The sequence below is a fragment of the Dendrobates tinctorius genome, unplaced genomic scaffold (genome assembly GCF_039654945.1).
Source record: "Dendrobates tinctorius isolate UK_male_01 unplaced genomic scaffold, ASM3965494v1 ptg000015l, whole genome shotgun sequence".
Taxonomy (NCBI): domain Eukaryota; kingdom Metazoa; phylum Chordata; class Amphibia; order Anura; family Dendrobatidae; genus Dendrobates; species Dendrobates tinctorius.
This window is the reverse complement of record NW_027361683.1, coordinates 47,743,938-47,769,327: the sequence shown is the minus strand read 5'-3', so window position 1 is coordinate 47,769,327 and position 25,390 is coordinate 47,743,938. Positions and strand designations below refer to the sequence as shown.

At 42.9% G+C, this 25,390-nt stretch overlaps 1 protein-coding gene and 1 long non-coding RNA gene across 9 annotated transcripts in view; one reads left to right on the top strand and one right to left on the bottom strand.

Moving 5' to 3' along the window:
• LOC141077161 (uncharacterized) overlaps nucleotides 1-25,390 on the bottom strand; it is a 392,656-nt gene that overhangs the window by 219,935 nt on the left and 147,331 nt on the right. The gene's annotated exons all lie outside the window — the stretch shown is intronic.
• Nucleotides 1-25,390, top strand: part of SCMH1 (Scm polycomb group protein homolog 1) — a 148,830-nt gene that overhangs the window by 58,026 nt on the left and 65,414 nt on the right. For all 8 annotated transcript variants that reach the window (XM_073564161.1, XM_073564159.1, XM_073564160.1 and 5 more), the window contains 2 exons: nucleotides 11,534-11,622; nucleotides 22,941-23,184. In XM_073564161.1, coding sequence (XP_073420262.1) covers nucleotides 11,534-11,622; nucleotides 22,941-23,184 — 333 coding nt within the window. The remainder of the gene's footprint in view (nucleotides 1-11,533; nucleotides 11,623-22,940; nucleotides 23,185-25,390) is intronic.

Here is a 25,390-nt window from a genome sequence, read left to right as displayed (position 1 = left end):
CAGCACTAGTTTTACATGGCCATTCCTTTGTTAGGGTACCGTTACACCTAGCGACTCACCAGCGATCCCGACCAGCGATGTGACGCGGTCAGGATCGCTGGTGAATCGCTGGGTGGTCGCTAGTGAGCTGCCACTCAGGCAGATCTCACCAGCGACATCGCAGGGGACGGGGATCGCTACTTACCTGTCAGACGCGGCGATCCTGCGTCCTCCCGCCCGACTCCACGCGTCGCTCGTCGTCACAGCAGGAAGCGCCGCAGGAAGTGACCGACGAGGAATGGTCCAGCAGCTTCTCGCGCGATCAGCGATAACCAGCGGGGGAGCCGGTCGGAGGTAAGTATCACATGCAGCGATATCGCTAGTAATATCGCTGTAACGTCACAAAATCGGTAACTTTACAGCGATATTGGTAGCGATATCGCAGTGTGTAACGGGGGCTTAACGGAGAAACCAGTGTTTGACTTGATTTGCAAATGAGAGATCTGAAGCCTCTGTCTCTCCAGCTCAAGGCCGGACTGGGACAAAAAAGCAGCCCTGCCATACAAACCCCACCAAATCACATACTATAACACTCCCCCCCCCCCAACACCCGATCAGTGGATTTTACTATACTTTGTCGTGCCCCTCAACACTTCTCTTGAAGGCGTTATCTGAAGAGCCATATGTGAATTCTGCCGCAGTGTGCATAATTGATCACTTCTTTAGTTCTCAAGATCATGGGGTTCCCAATGGTCGGACCACAGCGACTACAAAGTTCTCGGGATAGGGGATTACTTGGCATAATCCATAAAGTTCTCGGGATAGGGGATTACTTGGCATAAGCCACCCCTGCAATTTTGTCAGATAATACTCAGTTTCTTCCTGAAAATTATTGCAAACACAAATTCTTTGTTATTATTATCTTCATTTAATTTGTCTTAAATGAAAAAACACAAAAAGAATTGTCCTAAAGCCAAATTGGATATAATTCCACACCAAACATAATAAAGAGGGTGGACAAAAGTATTGGCACTGTTCGAAAAATCATGTGATGCTTCTCTAATTTGTGTAATTAACAGCACCTGTAACTTACCTGTGGCACCTAACAGGTGTTGGCAATAACTAAATCACACTTGCAGCCAGTTGACATGGATTAAAGTTGACTCAACCTCTGTCCAGTGTCCTTGTGTGTACCACATTGAGCATGGAGAAAAGAAAGAAGACCAAAGAACTGTCTGAGGACTTGAGAAACCAAATTGTGAGGAAGCATGAGCAATCTCAAGGCTACAAGTCCATCTCCAAAGACCTGAATGTTCCTGTGTCTACAGTGCGCAATGTCATCAAGAAGTTTAAAGCCCATGGCACTGTGGCTAACCTCCCTAGATGTGGATGGAAAAGAAAAATTGACAAGTGATTTCAACGCAAGATTGTGAGGATGTTAGATAAAGAACCTCGACTAACATCCAAACAAGTTCAAGCTGCCCTGCAGTCCGAGGGTAAAACAGTGTCAACCCGTACTATCCATCGGCATCTGAATGAAAAGGGACTGTATGGTAGGAGACCTAGGAAGACCCCACTTCTTACCCCGAGAAATAAAAAAGCCAGACTGGAGTTTGCCAAAACTTACCTGAAAAAGCCTAAAACGTTTTGGAAGAGTGTTCTCTGGTCAGATGAGACAAAAGTAGAGCTTTTTGGACAAAGGCATCAACATAGAGTTTACAGGAGAAAAAAAGAGGCATTCAAAGAAAAGAACACAGTCCCTACAGTCAAACATGGCGGAGGTTCCCTGATGGTTTGGGGTTGCTTTGCTGCCTCAGGCACTGGACTGCTTGACCGTGTGCATGGCATTATGAAGTCTGAAGACTATCAACAAATTTTGCAGCATAATGTAGGGCCCAGTGTGAGAAAGCTGGTTCTCCCTCAGAGGTCATGCGTCTTCCAACAGGACAATGACCCAAAACACACTTCAAAAAGCACTAGAAAATGGTTTGAGAGAAAACACTGACTTCTAAGGTGGCCAGCAATGAGTCCTGACCTGAATCCCATAGAACACCTGTGGAGAGATCTAAAAATGGCAGTTTGGAGAAGGCACCCTTCTAATATCAGGGACCTGGAGCAGTTTGCCAAAGAAGAATGGTCTAAAATTCCAGCAGAGCATTGTAAGAAACTCATTTATGGTTACCGGAAGCGGTTGGTCGCAGTTATTTTGGCTAAAGGTGGTGCAACCAAGAATTAGGCTGAGGGTGCCAATACTTTTGCCTGGCCCATTTTTGGAGTTTTGTGTGAAATGATCAATGTTTTGCTTTTTGCTTCATTCTCGTTTTGTGTTTTTTCATTTAAGACAAATTAAATGACGATAATACCAAAGAATTTGTGATTGCAATCATTTTCAGGAAGAAGCTGAGTATTATCTGACAAAATTGCAGGGGTGTCAATATTTTTGGCCACAACTGTAGGCAAGCAGCTTGGTGTGATGAAATCAATTGTGTGAGCAGTAATAAGAAAATGGAAGACATACAAGACCACTGATAATCTCCCTTGATCTGGTGTTCCAGGCAAGATCCACCCCGTGGGGTCAAAATGATCACAAGAGCGATGAGCAAAAATCAAAGAACCACACGTGGGGACCTAGTGAATGACCTGCATAGAGCTACGACCACCATAGCAAAGGCTACCATCTGTAACACTACGCCATCAGGGACTCGGATTATGCGGTGCCAGACGTGTCCCCCTGCTTAAGCCAGTACATGTCCAGGCCCGTCTGAAGTTTTCTGGATAATCCCAATGCTCTCTAGCAGAGTATTGGGAGAATATCATATGGTCTGATGAAACCAAAGTAGAACTATTTGGTAGAAACAAAACTTGCTGTGTTTTGGAGGAGACTGAATGCTGAATTGCATCCAAAGAACACCATACCTACTGTGAAGCATGGGGGTGGCAACATCATGCTTTGGGGCTGTTTCTCTGCAGAGCGACCAGGACAACTGTTCTGTGTACATGAAAGAATTAATGGGGCCATGTATCGTGAGATTTTGAGTGCAAACCTCCTTCCATCAGCAAGGGCATTGAAGATGAAGCGTGGATGGGTCTTTCAGCATGATAATGATCCCAAGCACACCGCCAGCAGTATTACACTGCTCAAAATAATAAAGGGAGCTGTTATGAGCGGGTAGCTGAGGAGGAAATAAAAAAACAATACAAGCTAAGTCTCAGAAAACCAAAGAGGTTGGTAACTATGCAGACTGCAGACCTCTGATCCTAACACGCAACTAGCAGCAGTCGTGGAGCGTTCCTACGGTGGTCCTAGACGCCTCGTCACAACCGGAGAACTAGATAAGCCTAAAGCAGGAAAAGAGGAAAACTACCTGCCCCAGAGCAGACCCCATAGGAGAGACAGCCCCCCACATGTATTCACGGTGAAAAAAGATGAAAACACAAACAAAGGCAGGAAAATAGGCTGAGCAAACGATGGGGCCCGACTAACTAGAAAGGACAGGAAAGGAAAGACACTGTCTGCAGTCTGCCAAAAAACCCTACAAAATGTCCAAAACAACTGATAGCAAAATTAACCCTGAAGTCACTAGACTTCTCCCACTATATCAGCACTCTGAAATATTCTGAGACAGAGCAAAAAGAGGCCAATCTAATAAGGGACAAAAAAGGAAATTTGGCAAATAAGAGTGGAAATTCAGCCCAGCCGGGCTGGCTGACCACACAAAAAACTGAAAAGACCAACAAGAGCAAGTGTGAACATTAGCAAAAAACAAACTTATCTTTGAGAAGACTGGAACAAAGCTGAGTCCTAGACCTGAGAAGCAGACTGAATCACCAGCACCTGGATAGGGCGTCGGTTGTCTTATATCCAGTCTGATATTCCAGAGATCCAATCATTATCTTCCTCACCAGGTGGCAGATCACTACCATTCAAACCAACCTCACTACCTCCCATCAACACCAGAGGGAGAACGGAAGGGGAACTCTCAGCTGGTGGAGCAGAAAATGAGCTCGTAACAGGGAACACTTAAACAACAGAATATAACTCCCAGTAAATCAAACTTCTTTGAAATCAAACTGCCCACTTTGGAAGCAACACTGATTGATTGAAATCAATTTCACATGCAGTTGTGCAAATGGAATAGAAAACAGATGGAAATTATTGGCAATTATCAAGACACCGTAAAGGAGTGGTTCTGCAGGTGAGGACCACAGACCACTTCTCAGTACCAATGCTTTCTGGCTGATGTTTTGGTCACTTTTGAATGTTGGTTGTCCTTTCACACTCGTGGTAGCATGAGACGGATTCTACACCCCACACAAGTGGCTCAGGTAGAGCAGCTCATCCAGGATGGCACATCAATGCGAGCTGTGGCAGGAAGGTTTGCTGTGTCTGTCAGCGTAGTGTCCAGAGGCTGGAGGCGCTACCAGGAGACAGGCCAGTACACCAGGAGACATGGAGGGGGGCCGTAGGAGGGCAACAACCCAGCAGCAGGACCGCTACCTCCACCTTTGTGCAAGGAGGAACAGGAGGAGCACTGCCAGAGCCCTGCAAAATGACCTCCAGCAGGCCACAAATGTGCACATGTCTGCACAAACGGTTAGAAACCGACTCCATGAGGATGGTCTAAGGACTCGACGTCCACAGATGGGGGTTGTACTCGCAGCCCAACACCGTGAAGGACGCTTGGCATTTGCCACAGAACACCAGAATTGGCAAATTGACCACTGGTGCCCTGTGCTCTTCACAGATGAAAGCAGGTTCACACTGATCACATGTGACAGACGTGACAGAGTCTGGAGACGCCGTGGAGCGAGATCTTCTGCCTGCAACACCTTTCAGCATGACCAGTGTGGCAGTGGGTCAGTAATGGTGTGGGGTGGCATTTCTTTGGAGGGCTGCACAGCCCTCCATGTGCTCGCCAGAGGTAGCCTGACTGCCATTAGGTATCGAGATGAGATCCTCAGACCCCTTGTGGGACCATATGCTGGTGCGGTTGGCCCTGGGTTCCTCCTAATGCAGTACAATGCCAGACCACATGTGGCTGGAGTGTGTCAGCAGTTCCTGCAAGATGAAGGCATTGAAGCTATGGACTGGCCTGCCCATTCCCCAGACCTGAATCCGATTGAGCACATCTGGGACATCATGTCTCGCTCCATCCACCAACGTCACGTTGCACCACAGACTGTCCAGGAGTTGGCGGATGCTTTAGTCCAGGTCTGGGAGGAGATCCATCAGGAGACCATCCGCCGCCTCATCAGGAACATGCCCAGGCGTTGTACAGTAGGGAGGTCATATAGGCACATGGAGGCCACACACAATACTGAGCCTCATTTTGACTTGTTTTAAGGACATTACATTTCACTTTAATTTGGTTTGTGACTCCAAATCCAGGCCTCCATTGGTTAATAAATTTGATTTCCATTGATTTTTGTGTGATTTTGTTGTCAGCACATTCAACGTTGTACAGAACGAAGTATTCAATGAGAATATTTAATTCATTCACATCTAGGATGTTATTTGAATGTTCCCTTTATTTTTTTGAGCAGTGTATATTGTATATACATCAATCTATATACATCATACAGGTGATACTGTGAATCCAGTGTATAGTTGCAGTGTATATATACAGCAGTGTCACCTATATAACGTATATACACAGCAGTCGCAGTATCGCCTATACAATGTATATAGACTGCTGTACATACATTATATAGGTGATACAGCTACTGCTGTATATAATTGCAGTATCACTTATATATTGTATATTCAGCAGTCTATATACATTATACAGGTGATACTGTGATTGCAATATGTAGTTGCAGTTTATATACAGCAGTATCACCTATATCACGTATATACACAGCAGTATCACCTATATGTTGTACATACAGCAGTCTATATCTATAATATAACGCTGTAAGCGTCACTCTGTCTGAAGCCTTTATAGACTGCGCAAGCGCGACGCGCCTGCGCACTCTGGCTCCAGACAGAATAAGGCAGCCAGCGGTGAGGAGTGTGTATGGCGCCGGAGATGGCGGTACCGTACACACTGCATACCACCATCTCTGATGCCATACTTACATACTTACCTGACCGGGAGGAGCGTTGATGCGGCGCTTCTCTTCGGCCGGAATCGCGCATGCGCATAGCGCGATCCGGCGCCATTTTACTGAAGGCACAATTGCAGCACACTCCAGCGTGACAGCGCTGGAGCACAGGAAAGAAGGGTGAGTATAAATGTTTTTTTTTTCCTTCGTATGTGTGTAGTATAAGGCTGTGTGCACACGCTGCGGATTTTGCTGCGGTTCCGCAGCGGTTTTGGCCGCTGCGGACCCGCAGCAGTTTTTGCTGCGGTGTACAGTACCATGATTCCCTATGGGAATCAAAAACCGCAATGCAGATGGTGCGGAATTTTCCGCGCGGATTATCTGCGGTTTTCAATCCGCAGAAAGAATTGACATGTCAATTCTTTCTGCGGATTCCCCTGCGGTTTGCCATCTCCTCCATTGAGGAGATGAAAAACCGCAGGGCAAAACCGCAGAGCAATCCGCAGGTAAAACCGCAGGTATTTTGACCTGCGGATTTTGCAAAATCCGCACGGATGAATCCGCACCTAATCCGCAGCGTGTGCACACAGCCTTAATAGGAGTGAGGGGACCATGCATACCAGGATAGGGGAGGTGAAAAGACCATGCATACTAGTATAGGGGGGTGAAGGGGCCATGCATACCAGGATTGGGGGGTGAGGGGGCCATGCATAGCAGGATTGGGGGATGAGGGGTTTCCATGCATGCCAGGATTTGGGGGGGTGAGGGGGACATGCATACCAGGATCGGAGGATGAGGGCTACCATGCATACCAGGATAGGGGGTGAGGGGACCATACATAACAGGATAGGGATGAGGGAGTACCATGCATACCAGGATAGGGGATGAGGGGTACCATGCATACCAGGATAGGGGGTGAGGGGACCATGCATAACAGGATAGGGATGAGGGAGTACCAGGCATACCAGGATTGGGGGGTGAGAGGACCATGCATACCAGGATTGGGGGATGAGGGGTACCATTCATACCAGGATTGGGGGATGAGAGGACCATGCATACCAGGATAGGGATGAGCGCGTACCATGCATACCAGGATTGGGGGGATGAGGGGACCATGCATACCAGGATGAAGAATGGGGTGCCATGCATACCAGGATTGGGGGGGTGAGGGTACTATGCATACCAGGGTAGGAATGAGGGGTGCCATGCATACCAGGATAGGAGGGTGGCGGCACATAGCAGGATGGGAGACCATATACCAATAAAAATGCTCGCCACCCGGGCGTAGAACGGGTTCATAGCTAGTGTGTATATATACAGTCATAAGTAAAAGTTTGGGCACCCCTATTAATGTTAACCTTTTTTCTTTATAACAATTTTGGTTTTTGCAACAGCTATTTCAGTTTCATATATCTAATAACTGATGGACTCAGTTATATTTCTGGATTCAAATGAGGTTTATTATACTAACAGAAAATGTGCAATCTGCATTTAAACAAAATTTGACCGGTGCAAAAGTATGGGCACCCTTATCATTTTCTTGATTTGAACACTCCTAACTACTTTTTACTGACTTCCTGAAGCACTAAATTGGTTTTGTAACCTCATTGAGCTTTGAACTTCATAGCCAGGTGTATCAAATCATGAGAAAAGGTATTTAAAGTGGCCACTTGCAAGTAGTTCTCCTATTTGATTCTCCTATGAAGAGTGGCATCATGGGCTCCTCAAAACAACTCTCAAATGATCTGAAAACAAAGATTATTCAACATAGCTTTTCAGGGGAAGGATACAAAAAGTTGTCTCAGAGATTTAACCAGTCAGTTTCCACTGTGAGGAACATAGTAAGGAAATGGAAGAACACAGGTACAGTTCTTGTTAAGCCCAGAAGTGGCAGGCCAAGAAAAATATCAGAAAGGCAGAGAAGAAGAATGGTGAGAACAGTCAAGGACAATCCACAGACCACCTGCAGCATCATCTTGCTGCAGATGATGTCACTGTGCATCGGTCAACAATACAGCGCATGCATAACGCCTTTTTGTATGACCAAACAACTCAATCTTTGTTTCATCAGTTCACAGGACCTTCTTCCAAAATGTAACTGGCTTGTCCAAATGTGCTTTTGCATACCTCAGGCAACTCTGTTTGTGGCGTGCTTGCAGAAACGGCTTCTTTCGCATCACTCTCCCATACAGCTTCTCCTTGTGCAAAGTGCGCTGTATTGTTGACCGATGCACAGTGACCCATCTGCAGCAAGATGATGCTGCAGGTCTTTGGAGGTGGTCTGTGGATTGTCCTTGACTGTTCTCACCATTCTTCTTCTCTGCCTTTCTGATATTTTTCTTGGCCTGCCACTTCTGGGCTTAACAAGAACTGTACCTGTGTTCTTCCACTTCCTTACCATGTTCCTCACAGTGGAAACTGACTGGTTAAATCTCTGAGACAACTTTTTGTATCCTTCCCCTGAAAAGCTATGTTGAATAATCTTTGTTTTCAGATCATTTGAGAGTTGTTTTGAGGCGCCCATGATGCCACTCTTCATAGGAGAATCAAATAGGAGAACTACTTGCAAGTGGCCACTTTAAATACCTTTTCTCATGATTTGATACACCTGGCTATGAAGTTCAAAGCTCAGTGAGGTTACAAAACCAATTTAGTGCTTCAGGAAGTCAGTAAAAAGTAGTTAGGAGTGTTCAAATCAAGAAAATGATAAGGGTGCCCATACTTTTGCACCGGTCAAATTTTGTTTAAATGCAGATTGCACATTTTCTGTTAGTACAATAAACCTCATTTGAATCCAGAAATATAACTGAGTCCATCAGTTATTAGATATATGAAACTGAAATACCTGTTGCAAAAACCAAAATTGTTATAAAGAAAAAAGGTTAACATTAATAGGGGTGCCCAAACTTTTACATATGACTGTATATATATGTAAAACTGAATGCATGTATGTGTGTATCACCAACCAATCATGAAGCATCTTTCATTTTACCAGAGCTGTTCAAAAGAAGCTGAGCTGTGATTGGTTGCTATGACCAACAGTTTTCCTTGCAACCAATCACTAAGCATCTCTCATTTCACCAGAGCTGGTTAAAAGTAGCTGAGCTGTGATTGGTTGCTAAGAGCAAGTTTTCCCGCTTGACAACACCTCAGCAGGCGCTGACATAGTGGGAGAAATCTAGCATCCCTGGGAACATAAGCTCCCAGCTATTGTCTGCCCCCCAAACAGGAGCAGATAGCACATGACAGAAATGAATCCCCCCTCCCTGCCCATATCCGCATCACACATCCTCCATCCCGTAGGCACATCTTCCCTCTTAAAGGGTTCATTGGTATGGAACTCAGAGCAAATCCATACAGGGCTTTGGTTTTGACCCCAGGCCTCTCTTAAAGGGGTCCCTGGTATGGAAGTTAGGACCGTTCCACTCAGCTCTGTGGTTCAGACCCCACAGTCTCTTAAAGGGATCATTGGTATGGAATTTAGGGCAAATCCACTCTGCACTCTGGTTCGGATCCAAGTCTCTCTTAAAGGGATCCCCGGTATGGAAGTGAGGGCAAATCCAATCTGCGCTTTGGTACTGACCCCAGGCCTCTCTTAAAGGGATCTCCGGTATGCAAGTTAGGGTAATTACCTCAGCGCTCTGATTCTCACCCCAGGCTTCTACTAAAGGGATCATTGGTATGGAAGTCAGGACAAATCCACTCAGCTCTCTGGTTCTGACCCCAGGCCTCTCTTAAAGGGATCCCCAGTATGGAAGTTAGGATTGTTCCACTCAGCGCTCTGGTTCTAACCCCAGGCTAACGGGATGATGTGGGATATTAGGGGGAGTAGTCCGGTGGCTCTGGCTGACGGGATGATGTGGGATATTGGTGGTAGTAGTCCGGTGGCTCTGGCTGACGGCATGATGTGGAATATTAGTGGTAGTAGTCCGGTGGCTCTGGCTGATGGGATGATGTGGGATATTAGGGGGAGTAGTCCGGCGTCTGTGACGGGATGATGTGGGATATTAGTGGTAGTAGTCCGGTAGCCCTGGCTGACTGGATGATGTGGGATATTAGGGGTAGTAGTCCGGTGGCTCTGACGGGATGATGTGCAATATTAGGGGTAGTAGTCCGGTGGCTCTGGCTGATGGGATGATGTGGGATATTAGGGTGAGTAGTCCGGCGTCTGTGACGGAATGATGTGGGATATTAGTGGTAGTAGTCCGGTGTCTCTGGCTGACTGGATGATGTGGGATATTAGGGGTAGTAGTCCGGTGGCTCTGACGGGATGATGTGGAATATTAGGGGTAGTAGTCCGGTGGCTCTGGCTGACGGGATGATGTGGGATATTAGGGGGGAGTAGTCCGGCGTCTGTGACGGAATGATGTGGGATATTAGTGGTAGTAGTCCGGTGTCTCTGGCTGACTGGATGATGTGGGATATTAGGGGTAGTAGTCCGGTGGCTCTGACGGGATGATGTGGAATATTAGGGGTAGTAGTCCGGTGGCTCTGGCTGACGGGATGATGTGGGATATTATAGTGAATGTGGCTTTGCGGAGTGGACGGGGCTCTACACTCAGCTCTATATACATATATAGATATATATTTCATTATAATTTGTTATAATTAACTGTAGTTAGTTACAATGCCCGGGCAGCGACGGGCTCTTCAGCTAGTACACTATATTGGTCAAAGTGCAAAGGCTGTATATACATAAAAAAGCTTTCATCTTGGTACTCACCTGAGATGGGGGGAGGATGAAATGGGTCCACTGTCCAGCCAGCATCAGAGGTGCTGAAGACTCGGAGCAGATGCCGGCGGGGGATTGGTGAGGAGAGCTGTTCTGACACTGGTACTGGCCAGCATCAGAAAAAGAGATGCTCAGGTAGGTGTCCTGTGCGTGCCGCGGCGGCAGCCTTTTTAAACTTCTGCACAAGACCTGGTGCGCGCACTCTCTTGGTGCACGCACTGACAAGGGCCGCAGCCGCGCACACAAGCACCAAGCACAAACGAGGTCAGCGCTCAAGAGAGAGCACGCGCACCAGGACCTGTGCAGAAGTTTTAAAGGGCCAGTGGCCCATTTTGTAGCACTGAGCTGCCGACCCAGCAGGCATCTGACCACCTTGGCAGATTGCCAATCTGGGCCTGCTCCAGTTCTATTCCCCGCCCAGCGCTGCTTCCTCCTACTTGACTGACTGCTCTTTTGCCTGAAGTCGTCACTCAGTATAAAGGGTGTCAGTGAAGCAGGAGGAGGGGAGTAGAGCTGGAGTGATCTACCATAGCTCTTAATCCTCATTTGCATATTAATATTAATTCAAACACAGATTTCTCATTAACAGAGGAGCAAACTGGCCATATTGCTATACTTATGTTTAAAACAGCTAAATGTGCATATAAATAGTTTGCAGGGTGAAATCCTGCTGACAGACTCCCTTTAAATCTATTTTTGTGCAAAAGACAGTGTTTGCAATCTAATACATGTTCTTATTTACATTGAATTTGTAATTTTTGAAAAAACTGTTTTTAGGCTTTAGACTGAATGCCTCCTCCTGGCCCATGTTCCTTTTGAAGACACTAAATGGAGCTGAGATGGCACCAGCTAAAATTTTCCACAAGGTATATCCGAATTATTCTCTTCAAAATAATGTTTTTATTCTACAATTTCTCTAGCTCTTCAGTCAGTTATAAGTGATGTGATTCGGGATCTATCTCGTGCTTCTCTTTGGCAAATACTGTTACTTTATTCAAATATCACCCTATAGCATAGTGACATTGCCTAATTGCTCACATCTAAAATGTCATCATTTAAGCCCCCAATTTGTAATCTTAACCTCTTCATGACCAGAGGTATTTTCATTTTTTGCTCTCCTTCTTCTCAGACCCATAACTTTTTTATTTTTCCGTCATTATGGCCACGCAAGGGCTTGTTTTTTGCGGGACAAGTTGTACTTTTGAAGGACACCATTGGTTTTAACATATTGTGTACTGGAAAACGGGAAAAAAATTCCAAGTGCATTGAAATTCCAAAAAAATGCAATCCCGCAGTTATTTTTTGTTTGGCTTTTTTTTTTACTAGGTTCACTAAATGTTAAAACTGACCTGCCATTATGATTCTCCAGGTCATTACAAGTCCACAGTGTATAATATAGCGTGGCACTACTACAGGGTGAACAAGTAGGTTACCCAAACCAAAGTAAATAGTGAAAATAACTTGGCACTCAGCATAAGATGTCCTTAATCAGAAGACATTTTTATTAATTATTTCCTCAGTCCGACTGCTTAAAAATTGGTGGATAAGCAATGAAGCTTTGTATCGGCTCTTAGTATAAATTCTGTAGTATGGAGTATAGAAAGTGTGTCGGAGAAAAAGCGTGGTGCACCCCGCTAAGAGCACAACACACAAAATCTCACAAAACTGGACATATATCCTCAGTCACCACAAGTTCAAACCCCAATGTAAGCACATCAATATCTTGGAGATTTAAAAAATTTAAAAAAAAAACATAAACAAAGAGAGCACTGCGCATATGATTTTATTGAGCCTTATAAACAACAAAAAAATAGCTAATAAAGATAATGTATTTCAAATAAAAGGGGAGTCATGTCCTCTAAATTCAGTCTGCTGCCGCCGAAATATCTAAAAAAAAGATAAAAAACAAACAATATTAAATACCTACAAGTTACACCAAAGATAGAATACTGAAAAAGAAATCCTGCATCAACAGAATCGATACTACAAAATTATTTTATAAAGTGATCTGTAACTTATATTCAACATTCAATCCAAAGGGGTTTTAATGTGTTCAACTTTTTGATCCACTCTAACTCGCTAAACATTTTATTCGATCACCTCCTCTTCTCAAGGGTGGAATCTGATCTATGTTGATCTAATATATAAAGCTCAATGTGCGTATGTATATGTGTGTATGTATGTTCGGGATAGGCATCCGCACCGTCATAGCTACAGCCACAAAATTTGGCACAGTCACACGTCTGGACCCCGAGAGTGTCCTAAGCTATGTTGTGAGGCGAAATTTTATCCCCCGCGCGTTCCAATTCACCAAACAATTTTGCCCCTATCTACATAATGGGGGAAAAAGTGTGTCCGTATCAAGCCCCGCCCCTCATTATGATGTCAGAATGGTTGCTATGGCGACGCTGATGTCACATAGGTTGCAAGCCCCGCCGCTCATTATGATGTCATAATGGTTGACTATGGGATGGAGGATGTGTGATGGGTATATGGGCACTGGACTATGGGATGGAGGATATGTATGACGGGTATATGGTATATGGGCACGGGACTATGGGATGGAGAATGTGTGATGGGTATATGGGCACTCGACTATGGGATGGCGAATATGTATGATGGGTATATGGGCATGGGACTATGGGATGGAGAATATGTATGATGGGTATATGGGCAAGGGACTATGGGATGGAGAATATGTATGATGGGTATATGGGCACGGGACTATGGGATGGCGGATATGTATGATGGGTATATGGGCACGGGACTATGGGATGGAGGATATGTATGATGGGTATATGGGCATGGGACTATGAGATGAAGGATGTGTGATGGGTATATGGGCACTCGACTATGGGATGGCGAATATGTATGATGGGTATATGGGCACGGGCCTATGGGATCGTGGATATGTTTGATTAGTATATGGGCACGGGACTATGGTATGGAGGATAATTATAATTTGCTATAACTAACCACAGTTAGTTACTATGCCCGGGCAGCGCCAGGCTCTTCAGCTAGTAAACAATAAATCTCTCTCAGTATGCTTAAGATCAAAAAAATGTTTTGCAACTGTTAAATCTTGTCTCTTTTTCCTAATACTATGTCTATGTTGGTTCATCCTGACTTTTAGTTCACATGTAGTTTCACCTACATAATACAAGTTACATGGGCATTTCAGAAGATAGATGAGAAACTCAGAAGAGCATGTCAAAAAACGATTGATTTTAATAAAACTCTGATCATGTGGATGCAGAAAAAACTACCTTTATCCATATAAGTACAATTTACACTATTCAAACAGGGAAATGACCCAACCCTAATTTACCTGTCAATGTAGTCTGAAAGTCTCTCTTCTTAGGGCCTATGTCAGAGTGGACTAAAATATCTTTGACATTTCTGGCCCGCTTACAAGAAATCAATGGAGGGAATTCAAATTCTTTAATTTCAGGATGACACTTGCCTAACATCTGCCAATGCTTTTTAACAATGGCTACAATGTGTTTACTCTCCTCACAAAATGTAGTGATAAAAGGAATTCTATTATTTTTCTGTTCACTATGCTTCTTCTCAGAACTTTTTTTGAACAAGGAGATCATTACGTTTCAATCCCTTAACTTTATTTTTGCAATTTTCTAATAACTTTGCAGGATAATTCCTGTCTATGAATTTGATAATCATGGTATCAAGGGCTTTTTCCATAACATCAGGTTCACTGACAATGCGCCTGACTCGTAATAACTGACTAAATGGAAGAGATTCCATCATCTTCCTTGGATGATGACTGTCAAAGCAAAGTAAATTATTCTTATCAGTTGGTTTTACAAAAATTCCAGTCTCCAATTTACCATCTTTACATTTAATCGTATATCCAAAAATTGGATCTCCGTCTCAGAATAAGTAAGGGTAAACCCAATGTCTTCGTTCACATTATTAAGGAAGCTATGAAAAGCTTCCAAATCCGCAATAGTGCCAGTCCAAAGGAGGAGGACATCATCTATGTATCTCCACCACCCAAGCACCTGCTTAAAGTGGCAAGACACATAGACGAGGTCCTCCACCAATGTTGCTCTGGCGCCCTGCGTCTTTATCACCACAAAACGGTTAAATATGTATTGTTTTGTATGTGTTTTGTGAGCAATGGGAGTTATGCTTTCTCTGCTAGAGACCACAACACTGACATGCAATTCCCCTCACTCCCTCATTTGTCTGAAGCTGAGAGCTTTGCAGACATACCCTAACTGGGAGGGGGAGGGGCGGAGGAGTTGTTCAGTGAAGAAGAATGAGGAAGGATGCTCTGGGAGGCCATGTTAAGACATGTGCTCGATCCAGGAGTGAGAGCTAAGAAGCATCAGGGACCAGCCCCTAGACCATCCATGCTTTCAGAGCAGGGTGGTAAGCTGAGAGACTGAGTGGGATTATACGACCAGCAGAAAAGTGTTTTCGCTCAGAAATACTGCAAGAATCTAGGATCAGTGAAGGATAGTGCAAGTGGGAAATTGAGCTGCTTCAAACAGGATTCACGCTGCAAGTTGCTGAAGGCAAAATACACAGTGAGTAGAGGCAATACTGGGAAGTTCTAAACTCCGGGAAGCCTTGGTCCCAGAAGGGATTAGAATAGCAGGAAGTTACACTGAGTCACAGCAGGGAAAGATAACTACCATTCTCCAGAGCAGACTGTAACCTGGTGAGAGTTGTAATATCTCCTCTGAACTGCACCTGAACTACAGTAAATGTCAAAGTGACTTTCCTTGTCTCCTGCCTTATTACTCCGTGCCTTCTACTTGCATCACAATCTCTTGGGGTCTGCCCTGGTTGGAGAGGGTTTAACATCTGCACTGCCATCACATCTACCCCCTAGGGATCATCTGCAGTGTCTGCTATACTACAGTCGAACACTCCAACTGGCATCACGAATCACTACATAAACTTTATCCCCATCCAATTCTACCCCTTTTATATGACCGCCTGGGGCCACGGACCTGGTCACCGCCACTGTGACATCTCCCATTGAAGTTAATGGGCTTGGTACGGAGTATCCCACGGTCCCTCGGGCGCCTCATGACCAAGTTGGCATAAGCTGGCGCCATAATGGCACCCATGGCAGTCCCTCTCATTTGAATAAAAAAATCGTCACCAAAAAGAAAATAATTATTGCGCAACACCAACTCTTTGATCAAAAAATTCCTTTGTTCAAAAGTGAACTCCGTTTTAGACAAAAATCTGTCAACACATTTAAGGCCAAGACTGTGGCTAATTGACGTATATAATGATATCACATCAAAGGATGCAAGAATCACTTTATCCTTTAGATGTATATCCTGCAATTTACACAAAATATCAGTAGTGTCCAAAATAAATGACTTTGTTTTCTGGCATAATAGACTCAATATTTTATCAAGGAAGATCCCAATGAGATTGAAAATGGAGCCTCTGCCCGACACAATTGGATGGCTGGGGGGGTTGGGACTTATGTGTTTTGGGCAAAATATATATGATTGGTGTAATCGGATTGTTAAGCAACAAAAATTTATACAGATCATCAATTATTTTTTCAAGAAGTGCTGCATTCAACATTTTCTGCAACATCTCTACGATTTTAAATTTAGGATAATAATTTATTTTTTTATATACATCCACATCAGCCAATTGTCTCCTAATCTCGGCCAAATAATCTTTAGTTTCCATGACAACGACAGCACTACCCTTGTCTGCTGACTTAATGGTAATGCTGTCGTCGCCCGCTAATCCAATCAAAGCTTTGTATTCGTTACCCCTAATATTGGGATTTTTAAATCCATCCAGGACCTGATTCTTTTTAAAGGTATCAACATCACTGCCATAACAGATGCTTCAATAGCAGGCACATTTTCTATTGGTATAAAATCACTCTTTATTTGACAGATTACAGCCCCGCAAATTAAAAGTGCCCACATTTTTTTTCTAACAATGTAGTATCCTGTGTATAAAAAACATCATCAACATTATCTTTCTTATGATCAAAAAACCAATGTTTTAATTTAATTTGTCTAAAAAACCTATATAGTTCCTTTTCCAGCTTAAACCAATCAACATGACTTCTAGGGCTATATGAAAGCCCTTTTGATAATACCACAATTTCATCATCAGACAATGATCTAGATGAAAGATTTACCACAAGATCTAATCTTTTCTTTTGGTCACTGCAGGTCTCGGTGGGTTGATCCGTGTTTTCTGTCTTTTTTTTCTTTTTTGTCCACGATGATGTTTTCTCCCTCCTTTTCTAATTCTCGAGTTTGTTCCTCTAGATGAAACCTTTGCGTCTCTGGAAAAATTATTAATATTAAGAAAATCAAACAAATCTTTGGTTGTAGAATCTGAGGCAAGATAATGACCTGGCTTATTAGGCAATTTCCTTCCTTTAAACATTTTGTTAGATTCACTTTGCCAATTATAAATCTTTCCCATATGATAAACTTCCATGTCTCTCAACCATTTACGCCTCTTCGCGTCTTCTAAATCCTCCTTGACCTTATTCAACCGTGTTTACACACTCTAATTAAATTTATCAAAAATCTCCATACCCAACACATCTTACTCTTGCTGGACTGGCACTATTGCTGATTTGGAAGCTTTTCATAGCTTCCTTAATAATATGAACAAAGACATTGGGTTTACCCTTACTTATTCAGAGACGGAGATCCAATTTTTGGATATACGATTAAATGTAAAGATGGTAAATTGGAGACTGGAATTTTTGTAAAACCAACTGATAAGAATAATTTACTTTGCTTTGACAGTCATCATCTAAGGAAGATGATGGAATCTCTTCCATTTAGTCAGTTATTACGAGTCAGGCACATTGTCAGTGAACCTGATGTTATGGAAAAAGCCCTTGATACCATGATTATCAAATTCATAGACAGGAATTATCCTACAAAGTTATTAGAAAATTGCAAAAATAAAGTTAAGGGATTGAAACGTAATGATCTCCTTGTTCAAAAAAAGTTCTGAGAAGAAGCATAGTGAACAGAAAAATAATAGAATTCCTTTTATCACTACATTTTGTGAGGAGAGTAAACACATTGTAGCCATTGTTAAAAAGCATTGGCAGATGTTAGGCAAGTGCCATCCTGAAATTAAAGAATTTGAATTCCCTCCATTGATTTCTTATAAGCAGGCCAGAAATGTCAAAGATATTTTAGTCCACTCTGACATAGGCCCTAAGAAGAGAGACTTTCAGACTACATTGACAGGTAAATTGAGGGTTGGGTCATTTCCCTGTTTGAATAGTGTAAATTGTACTTATATGGATAAAGGTAGTTTTTTCTGCATCCACATGATCAGAGTTTAATTAAAATCAGTCGTTTTTTGAGATGCTCTTCTGAGTTTCTCATCTATCTTCTGAAATGCCCATGTAACTTGTATTATGTAGGTGAAACTACATGTGAACTAAAAGTCAGGATGAACCAACATAGACATAGTATTAGGAAAAAGAGACAAGATTTAACAGTTGCAAAACATTTTTTTGATCTTAAGCATACTGAGAGAGATTTATTGTTTATGATCATAGATCAGATTCCACCCTTGAGAAGAGGAGGTGATCGAATAAAATAATTAGCGAGTGAGAGTGGATCAAAAAGTTGAACACATTAAAACCCTTTGGATTGAATGTTGAATATAAGTTACAGATCACTTAATAAAATAATTTTGTAGTATCGATTCTGTTGATGCAGGATTTCTTTTTCTGTATTCTATCTTTGGTGTAACTTGTAGGTATGTAATATTGTTTGTTTTTTATCTTTTTTTAGATATTTCGGCTGCAGCAGACTGAATTTAGAAGACATGACTCCCCTTTTATTTGAAATACATTATCTTTATTAGCTATTTTTTTTGTTGTTTATAAGGCTCAATAAATAATATCATATGCGCAGTGTTTTCTTTGTTTATATTTTTTTTATTAATTTTTTAAATGCCATTATGCTGCAGCGTTACAGGTTTGTCCCTGTGTTTTGGAATAACATATCATTGTGTTTTATGCATTACGATGGCGCACATGCGCTTTGGTGTTTTCCCTTATCCAAGATGGAGTCAGTGTACAGACTGACTCATTGCGCATGAGCGACAAGAAACCGGTGTTTTCAATTGTTTTTTCCGGTCCTGCGCTCTGAGCCCTCATGAACGCCGGTATCAGGCGTGTTTTCTATTAATATTAATGGGGTGAGTGACGTCTATTTTCTATACTAGCTGAAGAGCCCGGCGCTGCCCGGGCATAGTAACTAACTGTGGTTAGTCATAGAAAATTATAATTATCCTCCATCCCATAGTCCCATGCCCATATACCCATCATACATATCCACGATCCCATAGGCCCGTGCCCATATACCCATCATACATATCCTCCATCCCATAGTCGAGTACCCATATACCCATCACACATCCTCCATCCCATAGTCCCATGCCCATATACCCATCATACATATTCTCCATCCCATAGTCCCATGCCCATATACCCATCATACATATCCTCCATCCCATAGTCCCGTGCCCATATGCCCATCATACATATCCGCCATCTCATAGTCCCGTGCCCATATACCCATAATACATATCCTCCATCCCATAGTCCCGTGCCCATATACCCATCACACATCCTCCATCCCATAGTCCCGTGCCCATATACATATCCGCCATCCCATAGTCCCGTGTCCATATACCCATCATACATATCCTCCATCCCATAGTCCAGTGCCCATATACCCATCACACATCCTCCATCCCATAGTCCCGTGCCCATATACATATCCGCCATCCCATAGTCCCGTTCCCATATACCCATCATACATATCCTCCATCCCATAGTCCCGTGCCCATATACATATCCGCCATCCCATAGTCCCGTTCCCATATACCCATCATACATATCCTCCATCCCATAGTCCCGTGCCCATATACATATCCGCCATCCCATAGTCCCGTGCCCATATACCCATCATACATATCCTCCATCCCATAGTCCCGTGCCCATATACATATCCGCCATCCCATAGTCCCGTGCCCATATACCCATCATACATATCCTCCATCCCATAGTCCCGTGCCCATATACATATCCTCCATCCCATAGTCCCGTGCCCATATACCTGTCATACATATCCTCCATCCCATAGTCCGGTGCCCATATACTCATCACACATCCTCCAATCCATAGTCAACCATTATGACATCATAATGAGCGGCGACGGGGCTTGCAACCTTTGATGACATCAGCGTCGCCATGGCAACCATTGTGACATCATAATGAGGGGCGGGGCTTGGCGTGCACACACTGCTTCCCGAGTATGCAAATAGGGGCATTGTGACATCATAATGAGGGGCGGGGCTTGACGCGCACACACTTTTCCCCCCAGTATGTAGATAGGGGCAAAATTGTTTGGTGAATTGGAACGCGCGGGGTTAAAATTTTGCCTCACAACATAGCTTAGGACGCTCTCGGGGTCCAGACGTGTGACTGTGCCAAATTTTGTGGCTGTAGCTGCGACGGTGCGGATGCCTATCCTGGACACACACACACACACACACACACACACACATACACATACACATACACACACACACATACATACATACACACATACATACACACTTTGAGCTTTATATATTATATTTTACAGCTGCCGCTGATTACTAATAACTGTTTATTAACAGGATTTATGCTGATTGGGAATGTTTTTATTATGATTCACATTCTCTGCACATTGCACTATATTTGCACTTTATGGAATTGCCACAGAGTCTTTATATCTGTATTGTATACAGTGTTTATTGACTGATTATTGTAAATTACTATTGTAACTTGTATCCTTTATAAGGTACTCACCTTGCACCATTGCAATGCTTGAAAAAGGTTCACACCCACTGAACTGAAACGTTGCTGCTTGGGCACATAGCCTCATGTCATGGGCTATTAAAATAGCACTTTACTGAAACCTATATGGTGTGCTGCTTTCTTTTTTTGAAGGACTATTTAGAGGTTTGGTTTGTACCTGGAAGGCTTGCACCTGGATTTTTTTGTTTTTTTTTGTGCTGCTTTTTCAACTTTATGTATATGATTTTTTTATTTTTTTTTAAATAAAAAAATAAAGTAAATTTCAAATCACCTCCCACTCGACACATACACATATTTGGTATTGTCGCCTTCAGAATCGTCCAATCTATCAATAAAAAAAGGATTAACCTGATCGCTAAATGGCATAGCAAGAAAAAAAAGTCAAAACTGCAGAATTACTTTTTTTGGTCGCCGCGACATTGCATTAAAATGAAATAACGGGCAATCAAAAGATCTTATCTGCACCAAAATGGAATAATTAAAAACGTCATCTTGGCACGCAAAAAATAAGCCCTCCCCCAACCCAAGATCACGAAAAATGGAGACGCTACGGGTATCGGAAAATGACACAATTTTTTTTTTTTTTTTTTTTTTTTTTAAACAAAGTTTTAAATTTTATTTCACCACATAGATAAAAAATAAACCTAGACATGTTTGGTGTCTGTGAACTCGTAATGACCTGAAAAATCATAATGGCAGGTCAGTTTTAACATTTAGTGAAGCTAGTAAAAAAGTCAAATAAAAAATAACTGCGGGATTGAATTTTTTTTGAATTTCAACACACTTGGATTTTTTTTCCCGTTTTCCAGTACACAATATGTTAAAAACAATGGTGTCGTTCAAAAGTACAACTTGTCCCGCAAAAAACAAGCATATGTATTACTTTTGGCATGCTTCAATAGTCTACATGCGAAACTGCCATAACCTGATTGGCTCTGCTACATACAAGCGATGATCAGATCGCCTGTATGTAGCAGAATTGCTGACTTGCTATGAGTGCTGACCACCAAGCGGAGACCTCTGGTTGGCATGCCAACCAGATCGGTGATCTGTGATCATATGACGGGGATCACCGATGGGCGGATTTCAGGCGCGATTGCTGGAACCTCATGTTAAATCGTGCTGTCACATTTTGACAGCTTCATTTAACAGGGTAATAGCCGCTGGTGTATCGTGATTCCACCCGTGGCTGTTCGAGGCACGTCAGCTGTTCAAAACAGCTGACATGTGCCAGGAAAGATGTGGGCTCAGCTCCGGAACCGACATTGGCGTATTATTGCGCCCAATGTCAGAAAGGGGTTAATTCACTCTCATGAAGTCTTCTCTCTTTATGGTGGACATGGATACTGAAACTCCTACTTCCTGGAGCATGTTCTGCACTTTGTGGCTGTTGTGAAGGGATTTTTCTTCACCGTGGAATGGGTCTGCGATCCTCCACCACTGTTGTCTTCCATGGATGTCAAGGTCTTTTTGAGTTACCAAGCTCACCTGTTTGCTCTTTTTTTTTTTTTAAGAATGTACCAAACTATTTTGTTAGCCACTCCTAACATTTCTTCTATCTCACTGATAGATTTCTTCTTTTTTGAGCCTATTGATGGTCTGTTTCTTTTCCATTGCAAGCTCATTTGACCGCATGTTGTGGTTTTACAGCAACAGCTTTCAAATTCCACACCTAGAATCAGCTCCAGACCTTTTATTTGCTTAATTGATGATGGATTAATGAGGGAAAAGCCTACACAGCCCATTAAAAAGCTTTTTAGATATTTGTCCTATTACTTTTGGTCCCTTGAAAAAGACAGCTGCATATTAAAAAGCTGTAATTCTTAAACTCTTACTCCAATTTTGATGAGAATACATTCAAATTGAGGCTGAGAGTCTGCACTCTAAGCCCATATTGTTTATATATGTATCTTGAGTATGTTTTGGTAAACGGCTAAAATGTCAAAACTTGTTTCACTGGACCTAACTGTAGACGAGTTGTCATGTGAACGTAGCAACCATTTGCCACCTTTAACAATAACCCCAAATTGAAATACAAATCATAAGTTCATGATGTTTGATCTGCTAACCAATGGCCAATGTGGACTAAAATGTATATGGCTGTGTCAGGGTAACTCTCATTCACCAGACGATTATTTGGTCAATGGTTGTTCAACCATGAACCTATTTAATCCACAGTGTATAGCAATCTTTACAATAATGAAACCCCTTCCATGCAGATTGTGAATCTGTCTTTTCCCTAAATATATAGTGTATATCTTTTCTCATGTGATCATTACAAAAGTTCTCAAGCTTGTATCTGTCTTTTTTTTACAGGAACCTCCCTCTCCAACTCAGAACAATTTTGAGATGGGCATGAAGCTGGAGGCGGTAGACAGAAAAAATCCCCATTTTATCTGCCCTGCAACCATTGGGGAGGTAAGGGGAAGTGAGATCCTTGTTACTTTTGATGGATGGAGAGGAGCTTTTGATTATTGGTGCCGATATGACTCCAGGGATATCTTTCCAGTGGGATGGTGCTCTCTGACTGGTGACAACCTTCAGCCTCCAGGAACTAAAGGTATGGACTACAATGAAAAAGTATGTGTCTTATTTTAGTTAGCTACTGAGTAAGGCCATGTTCACACATTCAGTATTTTACATCAATATGTGTAAGCCAAAACCAGGAGTGGAACAATCAGAGGAAAAGTAAAATGGAAACACGTCACCACTTCTGTATTTATCACCCACTCCTGGTCTTGGCTTACAGATACTGGTGTAAAATACTGACCGAATGCTGAACGTGTGCGTGGCCTAAACTGCCCCATACACAACAATTTTTGTCTTTCCAGAGTGTAGCCATTCAAGTACATTAGATGGTTTGGAAAAGCAACCTCATCTCAACATACTACATACTAGACTATAGTGGAAGGTCAAATATATGCAAAGCACGTATTATTATTAATGGCCGAGAGCATGATTCATGCATCGCCCTCCCAAATGTCTCAAATATAAATCAGGTGAGATACTCCAAAGACAACATTTTCCACCGCAAGAAAAGGAATACTTAAACTACCAAAAGAGTTAATAAAAATATATCCTTTATTACATAAATAGTTATAATAATCAATACCACATATAATATACAAAGACAGTCAAAAAGAAAAAGGAGGAGACCTAGGTAAATACACAGTAGGAGAATAACAAGCCCATGGTATGGCTTGGGTAAGCAAAAAGTGTCAGTGTGGGAATGTCACATATTACCATTGCCTCACTATTACCAAAAATCAGCCCAATCAAGCACCATGACATTTATCAAACACATACTGCTACCACTCAAAAATGCTTACCCATAGTAAAGCCCCCGTCACACGCTAGCGAGATCGCTGCTGAATTACAAGTTTTGTGACGCAACAGCGATCTCACCAGCGATATCGCTGTGTGTGACACTTACCAGCGACCGGCCCCCCTGTCGGGTATCGCTGATCGGCCTGGAATGGCCTGGACATTTTTTTGATCGTTGGTCTCCCGCTGGCCAGCACGCATCGCTGCATGTGGCAGGCGGGAAACCAGCGAGCTGGAGCTGGTAACCAAGGTAACATCTGGTTTCTAAGCACCGCTTAGAAACCCGATGTTTACCTTGGTTACCAGCTCCCTGCACCAGCGCGCTGGTATCATAACGTACACTGCGGGTAACTAAGCGACGTGCGTCGCTTGTTACCCGCGTGTAGCTGTCCTGATCGCTGCTAAGTTCTGCCTGTTTGGCAGCTCACCAGCGATCCTGACAAGTTCATATAGTTGTCGGGATCACTGGGGAGTCGCTATGTGTGACGGGGCCCTTAGCCTGGACAAGAGAGTGATCCTCCCGCACCTATATTTGACATTCCCACACTGACATTCTTTTTGCTTACCCAAGCCGTACTACGTTATTCTCCTGCTGTGTAATGACATGACATGATCGCTGGTCGCCAATGGGTTGCCATGACAGGAGGGGGTCTGTTGCCGGGCTGGCCTTCAAAGGAGACTGTGGTATTGCTGTATATAGCACAAGCTATCAGATGATCGGAGCCTAAGGAAACTAACAAGAACAGTGAAAAGTAGAAAAAATATGTTTTAAAAAATGTGGAAAAAAGAAAACCATAAGGGTATGTGCACACGTTGCGGATTCCTGTGCGGATTTTTCCACGCATATTTGGCTGAATCCGCAGGTAAAATGACCAGCGTTTTACCTGCGGATTTACTGCAGATTTACTGCAGATTTTCTGCAGATTTTGTGCGGATTTTGCCTGTGTTTTTACACCTGCTGATTCCTATAATGGAATAGGTGTAAATCCACACAAAGAATTGACATGCTGCGAAAAATAAACCGCAGCAAATCTGCGCAGAATTTTCCACAGCATGTGCACAGCAGATTTCGTTTTCCATAGGTTTACATGGTACTGTTCACCACATGGAAAACTGCTGCGGATCCGCAGGGTCAAATCCGCAACGTGTGCACATACTCTAAAAGTTGAAATCACCCACCTTTTTACCCAGTGAAAAAAAAAATGTACACATGTGGTGTCATTGCATTCAGAAAAGTCCAATCTATCAAAATATAAAAATAATTTACCCGAACGGTAAACACCATAAAATGAAAAAAAATTCAAGAGCGCCACAATTACATTTTTGGTCGCTGCAATACTTCAAAAATTGCTCCAGAAAGCGATCAGAACATCATATCTATCCCAAAATGGTATCATTGAAAAAATGTCTCGACCCGCAAAATATAATCCAGTTTTAGATTA